At 34.1% G+C, this 15,815-nt stretch overlaps 1 protein-coding gene across 1 annotated transcript in view; it reads left to right on the forward strand.

Annotated features, from left to right (window-relative positions):
* Positions 1 to 15,815, forward strand: part of NETO1 (neuropilin and tolloid like 1) — a 64,071-nt gene that overhangs the window by 6,136 nt on the left and 42,120 nt on the right. The window contains exons 3-4 of the mRNA XM_061995524.1: positions 21 to 158; positions 8,350 to 8,598. Coding sequence (XP_061851508.1) covers positions 21 to 158; positions 8,350 to 8,598 — 387 coding nt within the window. The remainder of the gene's footprint in view (positions 1 to 20; positions 159 to 8,349; positions 8,599 to 15,815) is intronic.

Consider the following 15,815-nt stretch of genomic DNA (forward strand, 5'->3'; position numbering starts at 1 on the left):
CTTATATGATTGTTTCACAGAAAAGCAAACTACTTCCGAAGGACAGAAACCAGTGCAGTGTGGAACTTGGACAAAATATGCAGAAGGAGGCATCTTCACTTCTCCCAATTACCCCAACAAGTATCCTCCTGACAGAGAGTGTGTCTACATTATAGAAGGTGACCAGCTGAAGAATCTTTATATTCTATCAACAACTGTATTAAAAAAAAATGATTTCTTTTATTATAGGTAATGAGTAGGTATATATGATCATGATAAATCTTTCCATGTCACAAGAGAAGATTTTTTTTTTTTTTTTTTAATTCAAAGCTTTTATAAAACTTACTAACAAATACTGGAAAGTAGTTAATTCCTGACATCACTCATAAATTAGTTCAGTTGGTAAGTATACAAGAACCACTTAGTAATAAACAGTAAAATTTATTTCAAGATATTCAGGGAAAAAAATAGAACCTAAAATTCTGTAACATGACAGCTGAAAGAATATATTAAAATTAGTAAAAAAGTGAACACAAGACACAAAAAATGCTTTGACTTTCCTATAGATACTTTAAACTTCAAAGTGAATCAGGGATGACAAGCATAGCCAAAGTATAATAAAGAAAGTCATAAAGAAAAAATCCATATAGTGAGTGTAAAAACTATTTTTAATCCAGTTGTTCATGAGAAATTAAAGTAAAATAAAAAGAAAAAACAAACCAATACAAAACCAGAAAGGAGTAAACAGTAATACCAGACAGCTCTAAGACACAGTTTTTTAAAAGTAGAGTAGACAGTTGCAAGCATGGAGATGATTTATGAAAGACTGTAGGTGTGTTACAAGCAAGTTAGGTGGTTTCTCTTCATCACTCTTACTATAACAGATGTTGAACGGATTGTTGTGAAGACGAATCTGTGGAAAATTATAGAGATTAGATATTGTCAGAGTTTAGTAGCAGAAAGGATTAATCAGGTACAGAAGTCATGGTAAGTCACTGGCACCAAAAAGATCTATTCATGACTTGTGAATACATGCAGAGTACAACACTGATGCCTATTCTGTCCGTGCTTGGTTGGACAGAACAATTAACTACAAATGATGGAGTCAGAAATTACAGAAACACTTATTTTACTAAACATGCAGGTAGCACAAAGGGAGATTTCCAAAGGCGTATAGCTGATTCAAATTGAATGAGCTGCTTTAGAGCTCCCCACTAGGCCTTTGTAGAAACAAATTTGTCTTTCTGAATCTAGTGCTGAGTTACTAAAAGCAATTTATTTTCTTAAAACCTTCTAGAGAAATGATGCAGAGTAAATGTTCTATGTATCGTTAGGAAAAAAAAAAATAATAGCAAACTAATGGAGATGTCTGAATCCCACTTTAGTACGAGGTATCCTGACTAAAGTCTAAAGAGGTGATTATAAATCATGGAGTCAAGGTATTAAAAGAAAATGTATGCTTGTCCACTCTTCCCCCTTGAGTTCACAATTTAAGTAGATAAATGGTAAACATTGAAGTTCTTTCATAGTTTAATCATTAATTTGAAATTAAAAATGACTTAAAAAAGAAAAGGGTTCAATGTTTACTAAGTATTATATTTTTGTTACACCAGTGTTCCTAGGTCCAGGTCTTTTTGCATATATTGATCAAATGATCTTTCTAACATTTTTATGTGGCTGACAAGTAAGCCTCCTTTATCTTCAAAGATCCAAAACATAGGGATGTGTTTTATCATTAAAGAATGTGGGGGAAAAAAAAGCCAAACAAACAAACCATTTTTGTAAACCCTGGTCCAATATGTCAGGCCAAAAAGTGTTTCTTCCTTTAGTAAAGTGTCTGAAAGCCCTTTATTGTACAGACCTTTGACTTGATTGTATTAATAAAATACTTCTAGAAATATAGTTAATAAGCTGAAAGGGGATGAAATACAGTGTTGAAATAACTAGATATAGAATAGCTCAAATTGAAAATGTCTAAAAACAATTTAGGAAGGAAAAATATAATCAATCAACATCTATGAGGAAGACAAAATTCCATGTTGCAAGTTAGAAACAGTGTATATTAAAAAGAGTAACCTGAACTCAACAGACTTTTTTTTTAAGATATTTTATGGGGAAAAAAAAAATCTGGCAAAACTTAGTTACACATAATGTATTACAACACTAATATTTCTGCGTCCTCTCCAGCCATAATTAACAGTTTGGATTGCAACTGAGTGTTTTAAAACCTATGATGATAGTAGTTCTATCAGTATTTATTTTGATGTGATTCATGTAGATTGGACATTTTCATCTCTGGTCTTCCTGTGTCTATTTCTATCTTCTGAAAAGATCTTGAACTACTTCAGTCATGTCTGAAAAATGGCACAAAAATAAACAGAGATATAGTAAGATGTCTGAGCAATAACATTTTTAAAGTGCTAGCTTGCAAAAAAGGCAAAAGAAAAAAACACTGAAGGCAATAACAATTATTTTTTAATTACAGTAATTTCTTTGTATATATTTATTCTTTTTATAACATACCAAAATGGCAGACAACTATGAAGAAGGCTAGCAAGTGAAAACTTTTCCCTATATCTTTTATGTTTTCTGGAACTCATTGTCATGAGACATGAAAGTTAAAGGATTGAAAAAAAGAGGATTAATTATTTTAATGATAACAATATATTGATAACAACCTATGGATTGGAAAATCCTTGTTAATCCAGGACATAAATAACCATTCCATTTAAGAGTAAAACAGAAACATATCCACATGCATCTTATTCCCATATTTATTATTGAGATTCCAATATGCTTCAAATAGCTTCTGCCTGCTGTTGAATATCAAGTACCAAACTATGAGAACAGTTGATATGATCTCTAATAGCACTTCCACATTGGTTATCTCCCCTTTGTATGTCTTAGAGAGTTCAGCATACCACAGCTATATATACCATAGTGACAGCTCTACGATACCACTTTAAATACATGTATGAATTACCACATTCCTTCTGGCCTCCTTTTTTTTTATTCCTTTATTTTTTGTTATCGAATATAATCTAGGGAAAATTCTGATGACTTCACTCAAACACAGTTCCTAGTGACTTTAGTGGAGAGAGATCTGCAGTGTGTAGTGTGTGGCAATAAAATTGAGTTTCATCTCTTTATACATTTTTTTCCACCACATTGTAGCTCATCTTAGATGTATCCAAGCCTTTAATAATTTCAAAATTACTTCAGTGAAGTAACAGAGATGACAAAAATTGTCATGATCATAGGCTGTGAGTTTGTAAAAGAGAAGAGAATTTCTGACTGAAGAGGCTTTGGTTTTAGCAGTCAAAGGCATAAGCAAATCAAACAGAAGTTTATTTTTCTTTTTCTTTTCCTTTTTTTTTTTTTTCCTCTCCTTTCATTTTATTTTAGTGCAAAGATAATTAAATATTGCAATAATTAGAAATTTTAAAGTCCAGATTGGATGCCTTTCTAAAAGAATCCTTTAGGTCATCCAGAAGTCATGTACTCAATGCAAAAAATATTATACCGATAAATCCACCTGCCTTTCAAAATGTGTGGAAAATGCATTATTTTTTTATTTTTCTTTTAGTCTTACTGAGAATATAGAAAATGTAGGAAATAGCTGAGAGTACACATTAAATTCCCTGTTGGGTCCCATTTCACTTTGTTTTGCATTCTTGATTCTAACCTGGCGTAATTCACAGCTGCCCAGAACAACTGCAGCAGTGACAGAATTAGCCTTTGCCAGACTGCAGAAAATTTGGCACATGTGCTCCAAAGGGAAATTTGCACAGGAGATTTTGTAGGAACAAAGGTTTTTGTTTGTGTTAAAAATATTTGGGGACTGGGATAGTCATACTTTACACAATATATCTTAAAAATCAGTTTGGAAATCCTGTAAGTAAAATACTACTTCTGATGTAATGATTAAAGGCTTATTTGTAAATATATGTTTGAAGTGGAATTGTTTTACAGAGATATGAAAGAAATCTTTCATTTTATACATTTGTGGACATTCAGTTAGCTCTCAATGTCTTCCATGTTTTCACTAAAGACCATTAAACTCTTTGATCCTAAATATTTCATAGATGTTTGAAAATGGTCACATATCACTGTACGAAAAAATCTCCACTCTTTTTGTATTGCATAGTGATTTAAAACAAGGATATAGATTACTTTCTTATCAATAATAGCTGGACACACTAGTAGTACTGTAGCAGCAAAGATAGGTGGGGTAGGCGTTGAGGTCAATGTTTCATTTGCATGCAGTCTGGTAAACAGATTTTTTGCTTAACTTCAACTGTCAGTTACACAGGCTTAGAGGCTGATCAGAATTAATACCTTAATTGTGTGGTATATTGGTAACTGTTCTTGTACCACAAATTGGGAACCAATACCTTTTTTTTTTTAATTGAATGTAAGCATTAAGTAGTCTTACCGTGGTGTTAAAATATTTTGAAGAAAAATAGTTGGAAGCTAAATATGATTGTTTAAGATTTCAAGTAAAGGCATTTTATGAGACAGCTTCAATATATTTCATTTGGACTCAATAACAACATCTTCTGACATCATAGCCACAGAAAAAGTTTTGAAGATGTGAACAGGCTTTACCTGTGAATAAGGATACCAGAAATGACCATTCCATCCTTCCTTTTCTGATCACTTCATCCCTCCTCTTCTGATTAGATGGCCAGATTCCAATCCAGCCTTCAAGAACTGCATATTCTGGGCTTTTGTTTTCCTTTTGTTTTGTTTTGTATGTAACTACACATACATTACTTTTAGTCATTATTCTGGACTTGTTCTCACTTTATTTCAATAAGTTTTACTTTGATCACATTTGCACGTGATTTTTTTCAATCGCTGTTGCACAAGATATGTATCTACACAATGCCCAGTTGTTTCAGCTTTGGCAAGGAAGATCTTTGCTAAAGCCAACGTGTAAGTCTGAAGTGATACTCTTTTTTGTAATGAAGAAGTTAAAGTTGGAAGTTTAAATTGTGTATTTTCATCCCTTATGGTCACTTCCAGGAAGATTTGATTGATTGTATTTCTCTAGTTAGATTATTGTAAACAAAACATTTAACCTTTAAATGTAATAAGATAAAGCACATGACGAAAAAGTGCCTGAATGCATCCATAGCACCCCTTTCTCCTTTTGCCAATCTTTTGTGATCACCACAATCCTCACAGTTACAGAAACACAAAGTGTTGTGTTCCTCTGGAGAGTTAGGAGAAGGGACCTCATCCTGTCTGAATTTACTTGCAGAGATGGCCAAGACACAGGTGGTACCTATGAGAGTACCTATAACCATCCTTAAAGCTGCTAGGCATAATCATGCAAGTATGGGTTAACACTTACCTTCCCAGTCATGAGTACAGCTATAATTTGCTTACGGTGAATGGTCAATAACTGACAAGAACCACCACATCATGTCTAAGAGGTTTTGGCGATTCTGACCAGCATGAACAAAATGACGCCATTAGGTGATTTTAACATTTAAGGAGTGTGAATCATCAGTGGTGCAGCCCCCATATTAATTCCCCGGTCTTTTTTTAGTTAGCAGTAGAGAAACAGTGTTCCATTCTTAAAATGGTATAGGCTCTACTCAAAGAGTAGAAATTCTTGAGAGCTTCTCGAGCTGATCTCTCTGATCTTCTAGCAAGAACTGAGCTTCACTAGGAAAAGCCTCATCTTGACTTTATTGAAAAATAAATAAAAGCAGAGAAGGGCAAGCTATAGCAATATGCTGATTGTAGTTTGCAGTGTGTGATTCAGGAAGCTACATGAAGGTTGTGGAAATTGTGCATTTTTTGTCAGATCATGCTTTCGCCAAGTCAATAGATCTTATGCATATCTCTATGGGACCAATTCTCTTTTACTCACAAAGATTCATTTTATATTATACTGGGTGTCTAATTGACTTTAGAGCTCATTTTCAACACCAAAAATTATATCAAATGGCTGAGCTATAACTCAGAGGGAGCCTCATGACCATTTTTATTATGATGTTATGTGAGTCTTGGATTCAAAGACCTCTTAAGGATTTAACTGAGTCAGCACTTGTAAACCTCCTCTTGGTGTGAAATAGAGTAGTGAAGGCTTAAAATAGGAAGTTTATAAAGCACAAATGTGTTATTTTACTGGTGTAAGTCATTTTTGAAACAAATCTCTTTGTTCCAATGGTTAGCAGAGCAGCCATACACTGTGATATGATGCTGTCTGACACCAACAACACTAGTACAATTGATCTTCATATCTAGTTTGCAACATTGAAATATTACAATAAAGCTTTAGATGGGTAAAGAATATAATATTTGAATTATGAGTATATAAGATTTTTAAGTCTTAATGAGCATTCTTAAGATTACCTAAAGCATTGTCAGGATGGAGTTTCTGATCCCAGACTCTGCAGTTCCTAGCTGAATGATGAGTAATTCTCAACAAACCTCTTTGAATGAAATAAGAGCATAAAAATATAATCACAGATTGAAAGATGCTGATTTCTGTCTTCTGCTCTAGTATAACTTACTCAAGTCAATATTTGATATAACTACATCAAGTTAAGGGTAAAAGCATCTGAATAAAGACAATGATGTCTTCCAGTTATTTAGTCTTTTACTATAGTCTAAAAGATCTACTTTGCTCTTCAAATCCCATCAAGGGTAGCATTAATAAGGTCTTCATTAAAAGATTTATTATTTTTATAATTTTGTAAGGTTTTTTTCATACTTTCAAAGTAATTTAATTTCCATGAACTGTGAATTTGGTGCAATATATGTAAAGGTTTACAGTTTGAATTTGCCATTGAATTTGTTTGGGCACAAAGATCACAAATTTCCTGTAAATTATTATAAATAGCAAGTATTTACCTAATTGTGAATTTCTTCAAATCGAGAACAACTGATAAGATTTTCAATAAATATCAATAATAACAATCATCATCAACATTAATGTTGAAAGTAAAGCTATTAAAATACTTCTTCAGTATTTATAAAAGGAGACTATTTATTTAGGTGAAATACTTGTAAATGGGATCTGACCACATGCTCTCATGTAAAGGTTGTAATATTTAACTAGTATTCTTATTTAGTTCATTTTAAATTGTCTGTCTTCTTATGTGAGTAATTAACTTATCCCAAAACATATTTCCAAATATGTACAAGATCTAGATTTGGGTCACATTGATACTTTTCCTACTACTCTTGAGGAAAGAAGTGGAAGGATACTGATTGCTGGACTGGTAGCAGTTTCCATGTCAAACTTATTACAGTAACTTTAGAGTTTGATCTTGCATGTTTTTGGGTGAAAAGAATCATAGCTCCTACAAAGCTTGCAGAAATTTCAGCCTCTTCTAATTTGTGTAAAGTGTAGGACATGATTCCATGAGAGGCAGAGCAGGCAGTGGCACAGCAAACCTTTGTCTTAGCAAAAGACTTTATCAGCAAAAGGCTATATCTCATTATGATCTAGATACCGAAGGCACACTTTTTTGCTGTGTACTGGATTAAGCATAGGAGCAACACATACCAGGGATGATGCATCTGTTAAAATTTTTAGACAAAACCATGATTTGGTGGGATTGTTTTTTTCTCTTTTAAGAAAATACTGTGGTTCAACCAGTAATTATTTTGGTTTATAGAGGAGATGCCAGGCATTATTAGTTTTAGAGATCATTCTGACTGCCACTAGCCTTAGCCTTAATATCCATGAATAAACAGCTTTTTGTGTCTAATCAAGTCATGACTATAAGGTTTCTTAAATTTTTCAATACAATATCATTTACTCTTTAATTAGACATTACTTTTTCTTCATCCTTATAGTTTAAGTGAGAATTCACTACACTTGTCCTTATGTTTCAAATGAGAAAATAAGTAATTCTAGGTATAAGCAATAACACTCCAGTTTGTTATTGACTGCAATACATATAGAAACAGAATTTCTCCTTCTTACTTTAGCACAGTTCTGATCATTTTTTTCTTTACATTTGTGAGTATTAGAGAAAAAAAAGCTTTCTGATTAAACTTCTTATTCCAAATATATGAAAACATTGGTTTTCTAGATGCATATTTCTCAGAAAGATTTTGTGTTTGAACCAATTGTTCCTATAGTGTATTTTGCTTTACATCATAGCTATCTCCTTTAGTTTTGCTAAGTACTGCTGTCAGGGGCACTTTTTAAAAGGAAAATAACAGACAAATAAGCAAATGGTGTAAAATCCATAAAAGTATATCCGTACTAATTTTCAAACAAGTTTTCAAACAAAACAATGATGCATACAAAACTGATATATTTGATTTTCTTTAATTTTGTTTTACATTAGAAGAGTCTTGATTTAGAAAATAATACGATTATTTTCTTCTAATTTCTAGCTGCCCCTAGACAATGCATTGAGCTACATTTTGATGAAAAGTATTCCATAGAGCCTTCTTGGGAGTGTAAATTTGACCATATTGAAGTACGAGATGGACCTTTTGGCTTTTCCCCAATCATTGGACGTTTCTGTGGACAGCAAAATCCGCCTATGATAAAATCTAGTGGCAGATTCCTATGGATTAAATTTTTTGCTGATGGTGAGCTGGAATCTATTGGATTTTCTGCTCGGTATAATTTTACACCTGGTAAGTACGAACCATGGCACTTTTTGCTAGAAAAAACTTAGCATTGTAGCTTCACTAATGATGTATAATTGTGCTATTGAAGTATATCTTTAACTGGGACTATGTTTATTATTAAGGTAAGTATTAAAAGATACGAAAATGATAAAAGTTGTACATACATTTTGCATAACACATAGAAAGAAATTTTCAATATAATTTTGTCCAAAATTCACATATCCAGCTTCTCCAGTTTTTAAAAGGCTTATTATCAGTCTAATTCTATTATAGAAAATCATTAAAAATGTTTCATGGGAAATTATGTGTTTTAAACTTGATTGTTACACCGTGTAGCTTTTCTTTCAAAGTGGTATTCTAACAAAAAGAAGTAATTATCTCAGAATATTCCATCATTGCTTTTCTTCTTCACCAATCATTTCCTCAACTGAGTAGTGGAATAGTTCTCCCCTTTTAATAAAGTAAATTTTTACAATTATTGCCAGAGGAATTGTGAAGTTCAAGTAATAAATTGTATTACATATTTTTACAAAAAATATGTAAATCTAAATTGTAATTGTACAGTTATTCTTTGTCATTTTTTAAATTTATTTTTTTTTAAGTGAAACAAAATTCATAGTCATACTTTCCATTAATTCCCCTCCTTCCTCCACTTATTAACAAAAGATTGCTGATTTTAAATTTCATTTTTGGCTCCAGCTACACTGTACTGCACTGGATTTGACGTAGTTCTGTACCTTCTTGTGTATTGAATGATGAGTCATACCTTAATATAGCTGACTCTAAAGCACCATAATTATTATATATTTTTGTCAATTATGTCACTCTTGTTTCAGATAAATTGTTGTATTAGGTGGAAATATATTCTTTAGAATATCTGCTAAAATTAACAGGCCTCAAATTCTGCTTGCTTAATTATTCCAGTAGTGTCATAGAATCTAGTGGGACTATCCTCTGTGCAACTTTCTTTTCCCAATTCAAGAAAAAATAGTTATAAAATTACCCAGGATAGTTTAATTTCATTTTAGGTTAAAGATACTGTCTTCAGAAGGATAAAAATTTTTTGAAAGCTCAAATAGCAACACAACACAGAATTTCTGTAGCAACTATTCTCATAGCCAAATATATGTATCTATTGTAAAAGTAAAGACAATGGATGAAATTTCATTATATCCACACATACTTGTCTCTGTTACTGGAATCTGATATAATCTCTGGCAACTGAGTTCAATTGTTTTCTTTCATTTGCCATAGCTCTATGGGCTTTTACCATTTTCCTTCTCACTTCTACCAAAAGTTCTGTACCTCAGATTTCATGTCCTTGTTTCAAAGAGTTATGTGTTATGGTGGAAAATATATTGATAGCACACTTTTCATCTTACTCTATCTAAAACACTCTGAAGTGGAATATAGTTTCATGGACCACGTTTATCTTCATTCCTTTTCTACTGATGTTAAGGTGGACTTCTACACAGAGATCAATGCTGGTGACTACCTATATCAGCACAAATTATTCCAGACTTCAGATGGAATAGCTGTGTCTTTTTTCTCCTCTCTTCTTTTTTTTTTCTCCCTCTCATTTTTGTACCGTATGAGTTTCAAAAAAAGCAAGTGCAGAGCCCTGCACCTGGGGAGTTACAACCCCATGCACCAGTACAGGCTGGGGCCAACATGCAGCTCTGTGGAGAGAGACCTGCAAGTTCTGGTTCATAATAAATTAGACATGAGTCAGCAATGTGCCCTCCCGTCCAAGAAAGCCAAAACCATCCTGAGATACACCACAAAGAGTGTGTCCCACAGGTTGAGAGAGTTTCTTCTCCTCCTCCTCTACTTTGCCCTGGTGAAGCCTCCTCTGCAGTCTTGTGTCCAGTTTTGGGTTCCCCAGTTCAAGAGGGACAGAGGACTTCTGGAGAGATTCCAACGCAGGGCCACTGAGATGATCAGGGGCCTGGAACATCTTCCTTATGAGGAAAGACTGTGAGATCTGGGGCTGTTCAGCTGGGAAAAGAGGCGACTGAGGGGGGATCTCATTAATACTTAACAAGTATTTGAAAGATGTATGTCAAGAGAATATAGTGACACTTTTTTTTTTTTTTTTTTTTTTTAAATTGTATCCAGTGTTAGGACTAGGAGTAATGGACAAAAGCTGGAACAAAAAAGTTCCACTTACAGAAAACTTCTTTGCTTTCAGGAATATTGGCCCAAACTGCCCAGAGAGGTTGTGCAGTCTCCTTTGCAGGTTTTCAAAACCCATCTGGATGCATTCCTGAGTGACCTGATCTAGGTGGACCTGCTTTAGCATGGAGTTGGACTAGATGCTCTTTAAAGGTCCTTTCCAAACCCTACAGCACTGTGATTCTCCCTCCCCCCCCCCCGATTTCAATAGGAAGCTCTGCAAATGATAGAGGGTTTCTAGGAATACTGATCAAAATGAGAATGTGACTAATTTGACAAGTGCAAAACAGCACTACTACCTCCTTGATCATCAGTAGCGGGAAGCAGTTTTCATTCTACAGGATTATTTGAGCAGTTGTTTATTATGTAAGCATGCATAAGGCTTGATATTTTGAGATCTGTTTTGCAAAAGTGTGCAGTGGGAGGGGTCATAGTCAACTCATCAAAAAGAGTGAGCTTTCAAGGATGTATAAAAGAGCAGCATAGAGAAGAATTGCCTCCAGAAATTGTCACCTAAACTGTCTAAATCCATCTTGGGTAGTAACAACTTAAGAAATTAAGTTATGAACAACAGAGAGATAAGAAAATTTTCAGATAACCTCTCTTTAAAGAACATCAAGAACTACACAAAAAACCAGCACAAACACACACAGTAACTGTTAAAACTGCTGAAAACTTTTCAGAAAAGTTCCTTTTTAAGAAGAAAACTTAGTCTTTCATTTTTGTGATTTCATACTCTGATACATTAATTTTATGACTTCTATAAAATAAGCAAGATGTGACAATGAATCTTTCTGTATGGTATAAGGATCAATTATTTTAAATGACAAAACTCTGGGTTAAGGGAAGAATTTGTCTTTTGTTGCAGCTGAAAACCAGTAATAACTAGATGCAATATGGATCCAAATGAATCACAAAATCATAGATTCACAGAATGGTAAGGATTGCAAGGAACCTTTATAGATCATCTAGTCCAGCTCCCCTGCTAAAACAGGTCCACCTAGATCAGGTTGCACCAGAATATGTTGAGGTGGGTTTTGAAAACCTCCAGAGAGGGAGCCTCCACACCCTCCCTGGGCAGCCTGTGCCAGGGCTCCCTCACCTGAACAGTAAAATAGTTTTTCCTTATGTTTAAGTGGAACTTTTTCTTTTGCACCTTTTTCCTATTACCCCTTGTCCTGGAAACAACAGAAAAAAAGTGATGCCTCAACGTACTGACCTCCAGCATTTAGATATTTGTAAATATTAATGAGATTCCCCATCAATCTCCTCTTCTCTAGACTAAACAGCCCCAGTTCCCACGGCCTTTCCTCATAAGGAAGATACTCAAATCCCCTGATCATCTTGGTGGCCCTGTGCTGCACCCTCTCTGGAAGTTCTCTGTCCCTCTTGAGCTAGGAATCCTAGACTTAGATAGTCCTCCAGATCTTCCACCATTTGATTTATGAGTGTTTATAAGCAAAACAAAATATATTTACTCTTTACATACTTTTATTTTTAATCTTATTTTTTGTTGTTGTTAAATGAGGATTAACTGTGACAACTTCTATACTATCTGAACTATCTGAACCTATGAAAACTTCACAAATATATATAAAAGTTTTGCTGATTTTTTGCAAGGGTCATGTATAAAAGAAATAACATCAGACAACAACATTTTTAGGTTGCTCTGGTTCATTTTATATCGAAATATCACAGAATATCCTCCTGACACTCGCCCTTTACATATTTCTAAACATTAATGAGGTCACCCCTCAGTCTTCTCTTCTCCAAGCTAAAGAGTCCCAGTTCCCTCAGCCTTTCATCATAAGGGAGATTCTCCACTTACTTCATCATCTTGACGACCCTGCACTGAACTCTCACCAGTAGCTCCCTGTTCTTCTTGAACTGAAGGGCCCAGAACTTGACACAATATTCCAGATGTGGTATCACGAGGGCAGAGTAGAGGGGAAGGAGAACCTCTCTCCATCTGCTGCCCACAGCCCTTCTAATACACCCCAGGATGCCATTGGTCTTCTTGGCCACGAGGGCACATTGCTGGCTCATGCTCATCCTGCTGTTCACCAGCACCCTCAGGTCCCTTTCCTCTAAACTATACTCTAATAGTTAATTCCCCAACCTGTACTGGTACATGGGATTATTCTTTCCCAGATGCAAGACATGAGACAAGTCACATGTTAATTCTTTCTTGCTCTTAATTTTAGGGCCATTAAAAGACCTACACCTGAAATTTGATTTCACATCTCTGGGTTCTTGAATTTTAAATGTTGCCCTAATTTTTCCTAAAAATTTACTTCTGAAGAACATTTTTTGAAATGGTGTCGAATTACTTGTTAGTGTAGAAAATGTCTTGACAACTATTTTTAGAATGAGTCATTTTTTAGTGTAGACAAGGATTCAAAGAAAGAGAGGGCATGTTTATTTGAGCTTTCTTACTCAGCTAGAATAATCAGCTTTCTGTTTATCCTGGTCTCTGATGTTGCAGGACAGTGGCTTAAGATAACACATCATTACTTTCAGTTCCTTCACTTAGTAGAAGCCATCTGTTTTTTTATTTAGCCTCATTAATATAAAGGGCAGTCAGTAATGTTTTCTGTTCAATTACCTGATAATGGAAAAAGAAAAAAAGCTTTATACTTTCACGTCCTCAAAAGTAGAGTGTAAAACACTGTCTAATCAAAGTAAGAGTGCTTCTACATCCTCTTTGCTGTGGTACAAATAGCTGTAGAATGTGAATGTAATAGCATAATGATATCACCTATTTTGAGGGAAAAAACCTCAAAATCGAAGTCTTCTTGATTGGGAAATTTTAGGACTGATAAAAAAAATTAATGTAAATGTATTAAATTCAATCACAGTTCTAAAGAATTTAGAGAAAACATTGTCAAATTATTTTTACATCTAATGTCCATGTCCTGTCTTGTCTGCATTTACGGAAGGGGTATTTCCCAGGTATGTGGGACAGGAGCTTTCTCACTTGCTTTTACTTATATGTTTCTTTTCTTAATCTCTTCTGAACTTTGTCTAATTGCTTCTAAGTTAATATCATCAATGACAATAACTTAAACAACTTGCAATTCAGCAGTTTTTTTGAGAAAAAATAAGCAATCTCGGAGCCATGAGATTTTGCATAAGTCAGTCTTTTTTCCTTAGGATCAGAGTTGGTTGAAATTATAAGCTGTTCATTAAAAATTTTCATGTAACCTTTTGAGCCAAAACCTTCTGAGTTTTATTGTGCTTTGCTTTTTTTAAAGTGCATATTACTGTGAGGGTGACAGAGCACTGGAATGGGCTGCCCAGAGGGGTTGCGGAGTCTCCTTCTCTGGAGACATTCAAAACCCACCTGGACAAGTTCCTGTGTGACTTACTCTAAGTGGTCCTGCTCCAACAGGGGGATTGGACTAGATGATCTTTTGAGGTCCTTTCCAACCCTTAAGATTCTGTGATTCTGTGATTTGTTTTATTTATTGAGATTTCTAGCACTTAGCACTTCACATTGTTATAAGCAGCTTTCTTGAGTTATGAGCTATTAGTGTATTCTCATTTTAGTGTGTTCTCCCATTGCTGCTTACAATTTATTAGGACTTCTGGTGTTCCGAATGAGAAGGAATTTCATACTATCATCTAGTATGACTCATTTGCATGTTACACTGAAAATCATAATCTACTACAAAAATATTGTCTTTTCACGGATATCTGATTTGTGTTGTGCTGTTCTGTAGATACCATTAACTTACAAGAATTGTGGCCCAGAGTATTCCAATACTGTAAGTGTGAGAATGAAAAATTATATTTATTTTAAATTTCAAGTGAAAAATAATTTTTATGTGGAACAAATGAGTACATGAAAGATCTCACTGGATTCTCAGGTTCCGTATTATCTCTGATTATCAGACACTTATATTATTCTTTCTACAATGCCCATAAGGCAGCTACAGACTTCATGGTTTAGAAATCCCTGAATGCTGGGAGTATTATATTACCCACAGAGAGAAGTTGAACACTAAAGTTTCTACCTTGTTAAGCTTTGCTGTAAACAGAAGAGCAATAGAAATATAAGACAGTTTTAAGTATTATAACATTGGAAGAAAGAAAAAAAACCCAATAGCTGCATTATCTAGGGGCATTAGGATTGCATTTATAATGACTGTGGATGAATATCAGAGTGACGGGGCTTTCCAAGTCATGTGGTGTTGTCTTGCACACTGAGACTGCAAGAAGCAGGTTTCCAACTCATGTCATAAATGTTTAAATTCATATCAATTAATAGATCTTAAAAGACTTTCAGAGTTAATTTTGAGTATTTTCTACTTCGGCCATTATTATGGAAGACCTTTTCTAGGATCCAAATTATTAGGAATGTCCTTTTGATTTCCTACCTAAAATTCTTAATAGCTAGCTTGTGTCTTTGCCTTCTTGTATCAACATTACTTGTTAGATTTGAAGCCTCTTTTCTCACCAGCACTATATGCCACTGCATCATGGTTCTAAAGATGGCAGTCATCTCATTTTTTAAGATGTCAGTTTGACTGTCTTTAATGCCTTGCCATCAGTACCACTTCTCCTGTCTCCAAGAATCTCTTCTCTGTGTCCATTCCACAACAAATTGAACACAGATTTTTAAAGGAAGTTTATTAAGATATTGTGGTGCAGTGCAGTATAATGTAAATTATTCTTTTCTACCTTCACAGGAAATAGCTTTCCTGATATGTAGGTGATTATACCAAGAAAGATGGTGATGGTGTTTCTGCTAAATCTTATTTATAGAGGAATCACATTTTACTGACAAGGACTTGAGAGGAACCTTTAGCAAGTTTAGATATGCATTAAAAAATAATAGCAGAAAATAAAAATTTTTATATTAAGCTGTGTTTTTATAACACCATTGCCATAATTCTCAGAATAGTTTATATTATTATTTACTTAATATTATTACTAAATTTTAGAGACAGGAGGATTTTTTTCTTAAATATGGCCTCTTTTTCATGTGTTTTTTACCTTGCTACACTTTTGACTTTATGCAAATATTAAGCTGGGTTAGCTTAACC

Source organism: Colius striatus, chromosome 4, assembly GCF_028858725.1.
Source record: "Colius striatus isolate bColStr4 chromosome 4, bColStr4.1.hap1, whole genome shotgun sequence".
In the NCBI taxonomy this organism is placed as follows: Eukaryota; Metazoa; Chordata; class Aves; order Coliiformes; family Coliidae; genus Colius; species Colius striatus.